General features: G+C 31.5%; 1 protein-coding gene across 2 annotated transcripts in view; it reads left to right on the forward strand.

Moving 5' to 3' along the window:
* LOC106462802 (E3 UFM1-protein ligase 1-like) overlaps positions 1-13,817 on the forward strand; it is a 125,410-nt gene that overhangs the window by 37,044 nt on the left and 74,549 nt on the right. For both annotated transcript variants that reach the window (XM_013922763.2, XM_022390151.1), the window contains exons 5-6: positions 6,675-6,805; positions 13,060-13,118. In XM_013922763.2, coding sequence (XP_013778217.1) covers positions 6,675-6,805; positions 13,060-13,118 — 190 coding nt within the window. The remainder of the gene's footprint in view (positions 1-6,674; positions 6,806-13,059; positions 13,119-13,817) is intronic.

Here is a 13,817-nt window from a genome sequence, read left to right on the forward strand (position 1 = left end):
ACTGACCTTTGGTCCGTGCAAAGTAACTTGTCTTAGCTGTGTTTTAGTACACTAGTATTTTTTTAAAATACAGTCACATTTCAAGTATTATACATTATATATGTATATAGATTATTGATATGTATATATATATATACATTTGAATAACTAAAAAATCATAACTTAGTACATTAATACCATAGAATTCCACTATAATTTATAAAGCTTAGTAACTAAGATGTATTTTAGTCTAAAAAAATTTGAAATTTCAATCAGACTAAAGGCACACCCTACCTCCTTGAAATATTGGTTCAAAAGAAAGTAATGGTGTCCAAGCCCATTAAAATGACTAAGAAACCCACTAGGGGGGCATTCTGAGCTTCCGATTGGTTATTCATGTCATATATAGAAGTAAGTGTATATAAGGGAAATCTTCCAAAAATGGAAAGAGGAGGGTGGGATGCCACTGTCTTTGATTTATTACATGAGCAATATCTTGGCAAATTGAAAAGATAAGAAGCTCTTATTTTATATTCTAGCTTATCAATATTGGTAATTTGAGTTTCTAATTCGTTCTAAACTATAGACTTAGTATTTTGACTTCACAAACATCTAATTTGAACCAGTGCTGCATTCAACATACCACGTGACCCACAAAAATCGATGTTTATGCGTTTTTTTAATATCTGCTTTTAAATTAAGAAATTGAGTAAGATATAGTATAGTTTGATACTAAACGTACTGACATAAATTCATGAATTAGTAGTTCAATAAAATTTTGAATGTGAGTCAACAACGAGATGACATGGCCTTTCACCAGTGACCCGTCCCGAAAGAGTTAATTATATTTTGATATTACCTCACTAAAACCTCATGACATCCTCGGAAAAAATATGCCTACAGAGAAAGTGTTAATTCCTAAGGATACTGTTGAACACCAACCAGCTGAATACATTGTTTCTTATAATTTTACGTAGATAGCAGATTTAAGCAACTAGTCATAATTTATTCCTGCTCTTGAACTAAATATATGGTAGTGTATTATTGTAGATACTTAGTAGTTCTTTAGTTAAAACATCGTCTTGTTTATACCTAAGGATGGTTTTAGAACATCATCATGCCAAAAACTCTGCTTCTTATTAGTTTAGATAAGTAGCAGTGTTTAGATATTGTCTTGTTTATTCCTAAAGATGATGTTAGAACACCGTAATGCCAAATGTACTATTTCTTATAATCTTAGATACTTAGCAGATTTAAACATGTAGTCGGAGTTTAAACCTGCTCATGTTCTTAACACACACTCTTTTGCTACAGGCTCAGTTCAATTGCCTGTGCTTATGACCCCAGATTGACCTTTATAGTTTCCATACGATAAATTCTTGTATGTTTTGTAATTCTTCACGAAATTTCACAAAAAATCAGAATTTTTATTTAAATATTTTATTCAAAATTTGTCCCTGAATATATGGAGTTAGTGTTGAGATTGTTAAGATTAAAAATACTTGTTTCATCTAAAAAAATTCAAATGTTTTCCATATTCTTAAAAACATCCTAAATAAATGTAAAATGTTTTGTTTTTTTTCAGTAAAACTCTGTATTTTATTTGTTATTTTCTCTACCCTAACTCTATATGAGGTTGGTCAATTTGTCTAACCTTTTAGCCACCATAAAATAGTTGAAAATAAACCTAAATTACCTTTTTTATCTCTATAAATCAGGTCTAGACAAATCCCAGGTGCCAGGTCACTGTGGTAACTAAAAATGTCATTGTGGCACCTAGCATGTTCTCCCATTTTATTCGTACATAGGGATGTGCTAATTAGAACTTAATCTGGAACTGTTTTTGCATTTGAGTCTGAAATCAGACTTTGTTTCTTGGATTTTAATGGCAGATTCAGCACTTCATGTTTTTTCAGGAATGTTGCACAATACAATACTAATTTTATGCCACTTTCTTTGATCTGGCAGTTTCTTCATCTGAGAGTTTTTGCCTCCTCCATCTAGCTATTTTAACCATTGCTAGATTATCCAGAGGGGTGAGTATTTTTATTTCTACCTTTCAGGGTCATTTACCTTGTTTTCACAGGATCCCACTCTGTGGTAAGTGTTGTCCAGGCAGGTGTGCTTTTATCAAACCAATTCTGCACTAGCAATCACTATTTCACTATAATTACTACTGGTTGCAACAGGCTCTGTAGAAATGAGGTGTTCCATAAGATCACCTAGGATACTGGTCCGATTTAATGCTTGGCTATCCAGTTTGGGTGTGCATGTCTCTTCTTTTTGATCAATAGCTGTTCAGTATATTGTTCATGGAAGGAGGTCCACTATCTCTTTGTAATTCTGAATGTGGAGTGGTCTCATCCTGGGCTTTGGTTGATCACAGTGTTCCATGTCCTCTCCATAATTCTGGGGGCAAGTGGAATGCCTACCTGGTTGGGGAGTGACGATGAATGTTTATAATTCCAGACCAGATGGTTGGGTATGGCACACATGATCTCGTCATTGTACATTTCAGTGTTGCTTATTATCTCATCGTGATTCTAGTGGTTCGGAACACATCACTCTATGGCTACAGGTTGGGATCCAATCAAAAGTATACCTATATATATCATTGCAGTCCAATTGCCCTAGCCACCAATGTGGGATATATGGACCAAGACCCCTTAATTCCAATCCCAAGTAGTGGAATGTCAACTGTCTGGCAAGGGCTAGCCTATAGTGATCATTACTCATGTACTGTTCTGGATGTAGTGCAGTTCCCCTACTTTGGTACCACTCTTATTTTAGTCCGCCTATGATCTATGCAGATGCTTTTTAAATGGATAATGCACTCACCAGCCCCTTCACCGTCTCAATGTGGGATTCTAACTATAAGTGGCAGTGGAGGTAAGTATGCTTTGGAAATTAACATTTTCCTAAATTGAAAATGTATTTCCAATAATACTTACCTCTGCTGACACTCTCCTGCCCTTCCTCCCCACTAAGAGTTGGTGTTAGATACTGGGATAGCATCAGTTTCGAAGAGGTGATAAAATTACCTGAATGAGGTACTTATATACTGTACCAGGATAGAGGGTGCATTGACATAGGTGAACAGTATCATGAGATATAATATCGCCAAGAGCAATTGAGTGGGGGTGTAAAAGACTGGAGCAAGCAAGAAAAAATCAAACCTATGCTTAGATGGACAAAGATGAATCCTTGGCACTCGAGCACTAGCTAAGTGTCAGTGGAGGTAAGTATTATTGGAAATACATTTTCAAGTTAGGAAAATGTTAACACCGTAAGTCTAATGTTGAAACATTATGATGCAAAATGCACTCTTTCTTACGATTTTATGTATTTAGCAGTGTTTGAGATATTGTTTAGTTTATCCTTAACAAAGGTGTAGGAATTTTCATGCAGAATACTTTTTTTCATTATTCTAGATTTTTAGCAGTTTCTGAAATATTGTAGTTATACAATCATGCTGAATGCACTGTTTCTTATGCTTCTAGATATATGTAACTGTTTGTAAAATATTTATTCCTCAAGATTCTGATGAAATGCACTATTTGTTATGATTTGAGATAATAAACAATTTTTGAGATACTATTTTTTTTTATTCCTAAGAATACTGTTGGAGGACTTTTTTTCCAAAAGCATCGTTTGTTGATATTTAGCAGATTTTGAGATATCATTTTGTTGATTCTTAAAGATGCTATTTGAACACCTTCAAGCAAAATGCAGTTTTTTTGTGATTCTAGATATTTAGTACATTTTCAGATATTGTAGTGTTTATTCCTAAGGATGTTGAAACACTGTAATGCTGATTTCACATTTTCTTATGATTCTAAAAGTTTTTATCAGTTTTGAGATATCATCTTGTGTACCCCTAATTGTACTGTTTAAATGTAGTAATTTTGAATGCACTGTTTTTTATCATTTAAGATATTTAGCAGTTTCTTGAGGCATGTTTTTTTTATCCTTAAGGATACTGTTGAACGTTAGCATGCTGAATGCACTGGTTCTTATGGTTGTTGATATTTAGCAGTTTTTCAACAATCAACTATTAGTTTGTTTAAGTCAATTTTTTTTGCAAGTAGTTGAATATGAAGATTTTGTATGGCTTAACTACTACTATGATATATCATTTCCATATGGGGTTGGTCAATGTGACTAATGTTGTAACTTTAAAGTAACCATCAAAGTTTTCATACTACAACTTTTAATATGTTATCTGTATCTTCACAAAATTTGGCAAGCTTTCAGTAAACATTACAAATCTTTTGTAATTAAAAATCATATTTTTTGTTAAGTATTTTTACTAAAGTTGTCTGTAAATATGTGGAGTCAAAATGTTGACATGCTGAGTGCAAAGTGATTTTTATGCTAAGATTAAAAATACTTTTGTTATTTGAAAATTTTCAGATTTCATTTGCATAACCTCAAAACCTCCTAAATAAATATGAGACATTTTTTTTCATTAAAACATTATATTTTATCTTTTATTTTCTCTATCCTAAACAGATATTCTAACCACCATAAAAATATCTATATCACCCATTTTTTCTTGTAGAATGACTGCAGGTTGCAAGAAAAAAATCAATTGTTTATCCTAAATAGCTTATAGCTCATAACATTCTACATTTGCTTATATTTAATTTTATTGTTATTTTAACTACGTCTAACTAATAATCCCACCACACAAGTTATAAATCACTTGGGGAAAGCATAGCTAACGTTACCATAACGTTACACAAGCTATACACAAGTATACCTAATGAAGAATTTTTTCTCATTATCTTACCTAATATAACTTACTAAGTTTCTCATTTTTACATTTTAGTTACTTTTGTAACAATAACTAAAGACCATAATGAAAATTAAGAAATATAGTACTTACCTTTAACCTCTTGTTTTTTGCTACTTTTTATACCAATGGTACTAGTACACTAAATAGTTTCTATTTGCCGATAATGTACCTGAGGACACAGAATAATAATACACGCAAAGCAAATAATGTCATATGATTATTATAATTTAGCTGGTTTTTATTTATTTCATGAGAGCCTTAATATCGTTCTAAAGTTACTCGATGTAAATGCCGCAAGAGAAACTTTAAAACTGAAGACAAAATAAACAATACAATATAATATGCAATTTCATAAATTAAAACTTTGCTTTTCTGTTGGTTATAAATAATAAAGTATAAAATGTTAGAGGAAACTGTTGGCAATTTGTCAAAGAGAAGCTGTGATAGGTGGGCATGGCAACTGGGTCTGATTTTCTACTTTATGATTCAGGAAACAAATAACATTGAAGGCTTTAAAATTTAGACTTTGTATTACTAATATCTATATTATAATGAGTAACTTATGTTAAATTCTATACATCAGAGAGGGGTGGTAAATAAATTAGTGAAGACCTAGAGAGCAAATGTCACAATTCTCATACTAGGGGAGATTTAAGATTTTTATTTTTAGGCATATCATTATAAAATTAAGAACTTAAATCATACACAATAACAACTAGATGAATGGAGTCAAAACTATAGATCTCTTGAAGCATGTGCTTCTACACAGAAGAAAGGAATTTAAGAATATTTGCTGATTAAAACAGTTCTCTGCATAGGGCCCAGTAATAGTGTCATTGAGGCAGGGTTTAGTCACCTTATCCACATGTTTACTAACCAAAGGCTTAGTTTATAACATGCAACAGAGGAAAACTTTCTATTGATTTAAACAAATGATTTTATATGGACACACGAGGAAAAGGAATAAATATTAAAAACAGCCTTGGAGAAGTTAATGACAAAAAGTAGGAAAAGAGAATTTAATATAAATCCTTCAAACATGTCTATAGAATGTGCAGCCAAGAAACAGAAGCCAAACATGTACAATGAAATTTAAATTTATTCTGTTGGTGATGAAGACTTAAATGATTATGAGATCATGATGAGGATGATTCTCATTTGTAGCATGTCTAGTAGATCAAGTAATGATGCTGAAACAGATGAGATTATTTTTCAAGAACTGGTTACATGGGAATCATTTGATGTTGACACTGATGATGGAGATGATTCTTCTGTACACAGTGTGTGTGAGGATAATGATTGCACAGTCATTTGTATGTATCAAAATCCTTTGTCCTGTAGTGGAGTATATTCAAAGTAGTTTTACTTCATGTTAACTCAATTTTTGGAGATGTGTTTATGCAAGTTTGTGACTTTTAATGTTTTGAATATATAATGAAAGTGATATTTCCTAATAAAGATTTAAATACCATTTTACTATTGTTTGTAAGCTAATTATTATATGAATCTAGTCAAGATGCAGTATGCAAGACTTTAAGGAGATTATAACATTAAAAATTTTCCAGTTTTACTGGATATAACAATTTATGTTCCAGGCTTTATATTCGTCTCTTACCCTTATGTTGCCCTTGAAATATGACAACAGGTTCACTTAATAGAAAAACTGTATAGTTCAGTTAATGCAAATTAACTTTTATTGTTTTTTCCATTTTGTAAACAAAGAATAGAGACACAGCATCAGCCTGCTAACAGCTCCCATGTACTCTTTGGTGGTGGCTGTTTATACAGCTTTCATGTAATTTTCAGTTGTCAGGGTCTGTCAGTGTTAGATGATGTGTTTGACATTACACTATTTTATGAAAAATTTCTTAATTTAACTTTTCTCATTTATTTTTAGGAGGTGAAATTAAGATTGGGGACCATCATTCATGGACAAGCTGACCTGTATGATCCCAGGACAATTTTTACAGAAGCTTATATAACCCAACATAAATATCATATTCGTGGAGTCTTATCAGCTGTTACCAGGTGTGTGAAAATATATCCTTTATGAATGTTTTTAAGCAGTTTAATTATTAGACCTCTAAAATACAAAAGGACATAATGTGAAGTTTGAGTTATGTTGATGAATTTTTTGTACTGTTTGAAGTTAATCAGAAACATAATTCTTACAGAATGGCCAATAGACATAACTAGAAAATCAAAAGTCTAGAAATTACCAATGTGAAAAAGTAGTGTAGTTATAATGGGAGTAATACTGATCCATCACTAGTGCTCAAAACACTTTTAACATCATTTTTATAGTTTTCAGATTAGGAGAAAATTGCATAACATGATATGCCTATTTTCAATTTTACCACATAAAAACAACTTGTAATAAATGGACTTTATGTTCATTAGTATAACTTAAAAGTGTCTTTCTGACTACCAAATTTGGCAGTTTCCAAACTTCATAACTTATTTATATAGAGAGCCTACACTTTTATTGGTGATGTGAATAAAATTCTGCTTTGTCTTTTTTCTGGAGACTAACATAATTTTATTGGATTGTGGCCTATCTTCATCAACTCAGCCAACATATGAAGGTTGTATTATACTTTCTGTATTTTAGAAATAGAGAATGACAACTATAAGAACTAATTATTTGTTAATCTCACTTCTCTTGAGGCTTTTAAATGTATTAAACAAGTAGAATTAGTATGCTATTTTGCATTTGCTTTAAGAAGCCTTGGGCAGTGTGCTCAACAAGTGAACTGAGTTTTCTGTTGACTTTTCCTGCCATTTTTGTTAGTTTTCATAAAACATTTTGACCTAATGAAGGACCCAGAATGGAGCACAAGATGACATCTCGAAACCAAAAAAACAGCAGAAGTCCATAGAATATTTAGTAAACACATTTTTATCACTTAAAATAAGAATAATCCATAAGCTATAATCTGTGAACTTTTTGCACTTCTAAAAAAGATTTCAAAAAACAGTTTTAATAATTCTCTATGTCAAAAATTCATTCATAGGTTTCAACTGAATTAACAGTAATAGCCTATTATAAGATTACAAAAATAAAATCTTTCTTAAATGAACTTCACATGTTTGGTAATAATGTAGCTTATTTAATAACATATGTACATCTTCTGCTCCTGTCATTTTGTGTATGATATAAAATAAAATAAATTTTTGCTCTTGTTTTCAAGCAGATGTTATTTTAGACTAAACATGAATATTTTGATCAATTCACTAACACAAACACAGTGGTGTACTTGCTTTACAGACGCAGGATGGTCACTTGTACTGAATTAGTTATCTTCAACTTAGCATGAAATCATCTACTAGACTGTCTAGATTCAACATTCTTTACATTGTAGGTAACATCAGATTTATCCTTAATCATTAGCACACCCATGTGACTGGTCATTCTCATTCAAACATAGGGGAGACCACAACCTCAAGATACCCACCTTATGTATCAAAGACTACCATTAAAGGGCACTGCTGTCTACTACCTTACACAACATTCAGCATCAAAATCATGCCACCAACAGACAGAATAGATGTGACTTCAATATAATGACATGAATTTTATAACTTTCTTGAACATGTGTGAAAACTGCACATATACAGAATAAAATATGTCCAGAATAAACACAATATTTATACAATAAAGTAGAAATGCATGATATATTTATGTGCTGCACTTTCCTCTCTTCCTAACTTCACACTTATCCTCAAGCCAACAATTAACTTCAATGTTAAATCAATAAACTTTAACTTTGCACCCATAATCAAAGAGTGCTGTAGTTTTCCCTTGCCCCTGAAAATGCAGCATTGACAACACAACATTTAAAGAATTTAATTCACAAAGAAAAATTATATTGAATATATATGTAAGTACATGCATGATGTTAGAAAAACACATAGATTCAAGAAGTCTTGATAGAAATGAATAAAAACCCTATAACCCAAGCGCTTTCGAAAGATGGACCTTTCTTCTTCAGTTTGCCACTGAAGAAGAAAGGTCCACCTTTCAAAAGTGCTCTATTATGTAAGTACATATTAATGCATGGTAAATGCCCTTTAAAACAGATTTATAATACATAAAAAACAATCCTTTATCACAGATAATATAATGATTATACTACATAATCAAAACATGAAGTAACCATCTTTATCAAAATAGTAATAAATTAATTACAAAATAACACTAAGCACAGTGTCAAAATTGCAAATGCAGAATAAACCTTTTAACAAATAATACTGTGCAGTTTGCTTAGTCATTTTTTAACCACAAATCAGTAGTTATAGTACAAAAATAAATTCACCAGATACAGAATATAGGAAACCCCTTGAGAAAAATTTAATCACTAAGAAATTCAAACAGAATACATATAAAAGAGAACAAACCCCTTACCCCTTAAGCAAAGTAAGGATTGCCATTTCCTTTCTGTCCGTGATTCTACAGTGAGTAATTGTTCAAGTTCTAATCGAGGCTAATCCCAGTTATTTCGTCATTTGTGGTTTGATGAACTATTTGAGATTTCTCTTGCTTCTAAATCCAACACTTTCTCATCTGAATCATCTTTACAACCAAGTAAATACTCTTGCTTCTTTCCTCTTCATCTTTAGAGTCAGAATGAGAATAGAGAGTTTTATCCCCCTGATGAACTGTTTGAGATTTCTCTTGCTTCTAAATCCAACACTTTCTCATCTGAATCATCTTTACAACCAAGTAAATACTCTTGCTTCTTTCCTCTTTATCTTTAGAGTCAGAATGAGAATAGAGAGTTTTATCCCCCTGATGAACTGTTTGAGATTTCTCTTACTTCTAAGTCCAACACTTTCTCATCTGAATCATCTTTACAACCAAGTAAATACTCTTGCTTCTTTCCTCTTCATCTTTAGAGTCAGAATGAGAATAGAGTGTTTTATCCCCCTCTGGTACAACAGTTATGAAGTAGTACAGATTCCCTGAGTAACTGATTTCTTGTAGCCCTCTTATATGGATGATGCAACTTTTAAACAAATTTTACTGCTTACATGTACCTGATCAATGTGTATTACATGCTTCAGAGATGATAACTCACCTATGTACATGATTAGTTATCTTCTTTGTGCATCTGCTTAAGAGATTTGCATACCACTAGCCTTGAGGCAACTCCCACCTAATTTCATGTATTTTAAAGTAAACTGTGCTGGTGCATGATGACATCATGCGACAAAAACCCTCCACCAATAGGAGGGTGACACAACTGCCATCAGCAGTAATTCCTCCAATGCACTTCCACTCATGATAACTTCATTCTTTTCCTCAGCCTTGTATTGAACAGATTTGTTTAAATTCTTTGTCTAAGTTTAATTTGTTGAGATTTGCATTGTTAACACAACTTTGATTTTTGTTTTCTTTGGCTTTTGTTTCAAAATCTTTAATTGTTATTGTAAATTTTTACATTATTTGCACATGGGCCTTATTTATACATTGGCTTCTGGAGGCTTGTTAACTGTCGGAGATGTTGCAACCAATTATTCAGTGTATTATGGATTACCACATGCTTAATGGGCCTCCTACTCATCAGTTGGTAATTATCTACTGGACTACGACTTTAAGCTGATTTGAATTGGGTAGTACCTTACCATTCGAGAAACAATCTTAACCTCTTTCTGGATTTCATACTTAGGTATGTTCTTCCTTTCTTTTTCTTCTGTTTGTGTCCATTATTATTTCTCGTTTTTTACTCCATGATCTACAATTCTTGGTGTTTACCTTGTCTTTGTTATTAGGATTTATACTGTTTTCTTTTTCTAATAGCTCCTCTCTCACACCCAATATGTTTGTGACTTTTTTATCCTAACTTCTAGAACTTATCTTCCTTTCTTTTTTCAATTCCCTGATATTGGTATCTATTTGGCCAGCATGAGGATCTGGCCATTTACCTTCTACTTAACTTTCTGGTACTCCATTTTCACATTTTCATCTTATTCTCACTACCATTCTGTATTTCATCTACTAACTCTGCCTTTTATCTGAGCCAGTTCATCATGCTTTATATGGGTTTTCTGTAGACATTCTTTCCCTTCTCATTGCCAGTTCAGTCTGTTCCACTTCTTCTGCTCTTTTCCTGCTATTACAGTGTTTCTCAGATAGATTTGCCAGATGACTTTTGCATCCAGGCTTTAGTTGCTGCAACCTCCATTATCTCTAAAAGAATGAAAACACTGCAATTTTATTTATTTAAATAAAATGTTGACTTGTCACAGACAGCTTGTGATTCCCTTGGAAACCTGCTATGTATAGGCTGGATTCTTTACAGTAGGTGGCTGTGACTTGTTTGCGATAAATTTCAACAACAAACAAACAGCACACAGTCCACTTCTTTTAAAATAATATATTAAAACAAGTCAAACATATATACAAATGTTTGTTACACATTTAGTTATCACAGCTATATCCAGAGCTTTAAATAATCCTCTTTTTTCGTCAAAGTCCACAGAATCTGGTTCAGTTACATTTGAACAAAATTTGATGACACAAATTATTCTTTCTGCTCTGTTATTACAATACAATCTGTGATAATTTCACTTTAAAATCACCACTATAACTGTTGGTTACAGTAGTTGTATCCAGAGCTTTAAATAATTCTCTCCTTTTTTGGTCAAAGTCCATACAGGCTGGTTCAGTTACTTTAGAACACAATTTACAAGACAAATTATACTTCTCTATTCTGTTATTATAATACAATCTGTGATAATGTCACTTTAACCGTTTCGCAACCATATGCTATAATGAGTAGCATCTAACATTCCTATTGTTATATTTTGTTCCAAAAATTAACTAGTGGATGAAATTGTTCGAAATTTGACAAGAACTTTCCTAAAAGCATGTAGTTTCAGAAAAATAAAATACTAAAATAAAAAATAAAATAACCTACAAGGTTATTTTTATATGAAGTATAAAAATACTGTTTTTTCATTTGCATAATCTCTAGAACCTCATAAATGAATATCAAAAGGTTTTTAAGGCAAAAGTTTATATTTTATTTTCCTATTTCTCTAATATATCAATAACTCTAACCATTATCATCAACATACAGTGCAATGAAACATTTAAAATTAACAAATGAAAATGTGTACATACCTTTCAACTATTCATAGAAATTCACTAGAATAGTTTTATTTGTCTTGTATGCGTAATTTCACATCTTTATCCTTTCACTTAGTTTATTTTTAATTTTCCTTTCCATTTTTTTGTCTTTTATTATTTATTCCAAAATGTCTCATAATGGCCTGTGGATCTTTTTTACAACTGTTCCTGAGAGACTTTTTAGCCTGAGCACTCTTTTTCATCCTATCTAGTCAGGGAAAATTTAGTTAACCTTAGAGCAATGCTAAATAACAAGGTATTTATTACAAAGGATTACTAAATCTCTGAGTAACTGGGTTTGTGAAAGAAAAATAAACTGGACACTGTAAAATACAAGTAAACAATCTTTATTAATCTACTAACACAAACATAGTGTGGGTGCTTGTTTTATGGATGTAAGATGGCCATTTAAACTGGATTAATCATCTTCAACTGGCTTAACTGAAATTATCTACTAGACTGTTTAACTTCAATGTTCCTTACTTCCAGGTAAAGTTGATTTACTTAGAGTGACTAGCACATCCATGTGACTTGTCATTTTCAATCAAATATAGGGTCGACCATAACTTCAAGATACCACATGAACTACCATTGAAAGCCATGCCACTTGTGGGCTGAACAGTTGCAACCTTAATAGGGTGTTAAGGAACAAAGGCATCTAGAATAACTTTAACTTAAAGACTTTTTGACCATTTGTTACATAAAAACTGCACATGTACATAATAAGTGACAAACAGAATAATACCATATTAATATGAGAAGGTAGAAATGCATGGTATATTTACATATCACAGGATCGCCTCAGACAAGAATTTAGCCAACACATTTCTTTTTGAAATGTTTACCAGCTAAGAGATTAAAAACAATGATATTAGCAATTTTCCACTTGGTAGTAAATATTGAAGCTTCTAAAAGATATCTTTTTCACTCTAGCCATGTTGCATATCATTTGCAGTTTTGTTTTTAAATACAAGCATGGTAGACATAATTTTACATGTTATTAAATATATGAAATAAATCCTGATATATGGTTTACAGTTATAATTATGCTTTATTTTCACATTATCCAAAACTTACTAATTACAATATTCACTCTCAAATTGTCTGGTTAGGGGTTTTCATGTAATTCAAATTTAACATTTACTTCTAGGCCCATTCAACTAACAAACTTCATCAATCAGTATGGATTTCCAGAAAGATTGTTTCACTGTAAGTATTTATATATAAAGTTAAAACACTAAGAATTTTATTGTAAAGAGAAAACATTCTTGCCCTAATAATTATTAAAAAAATTATTAGTTGGACTTCATATGAAATTAAATATAATCCAATATTTTTAAATTATATGTCTTTGATTCTAAAAACTGTATCTAGGAAATCACTTTACAGGTTGCTGTATAATTAAATGCTTAAATACTTAATGGTTTATGTCAACATTCATCGACCAACATAAGCATTTTTCAATCATTAAATACGATGAAAAAATTATAAGTGACATAATGATGTACACTTTGTTTACTTTTTTATTAAGATTTGGACAAACTAACTGATTTTTCTGTGTACAGTAGTCTGAATGGAGCTAAAGTTATGAATGTTTCACATTAGGATATTGATTATGCAAGTAAAATTTTAAACATTCCTGGACATTTTTGTGAATAAAGCTTCATACATGTATTGATACAGTTTTTAAAATGCATATGCAACATGTTTGTCATTTCATGTGAATTTTATATGTATTAGGTCGTCAAGAAATTAATGTGAACTTTAAAACACTTTAATTACCCCCCCCCAAAAAAAACGTGCATCACAATAATAGTTAAATGAAACACCTAAATGTCATGTTAGTGTAGCCTATGTAATGTGTAAAGTTTAGTATACTCTAATTCCTTATAATGATGGCACACGATG

The sequence above is a fragment of the Limulus polyphemus genome, unplaced genomic scaffold (assembly GCF_000517525.1).
Source record: "Limulus polyphemus unplaced genomic scaffold, Limulus_polyphemus-2.1.2 Scaffold1255, whole genome shotgun sequence".
NCBI classification, from domain to species: domain Eukaryota; kingdom Metazoa; phylum Arthropoda; class Merostomata; order Xiphosura; family Limulidae; genus Limulus; species Limulus polyphemus.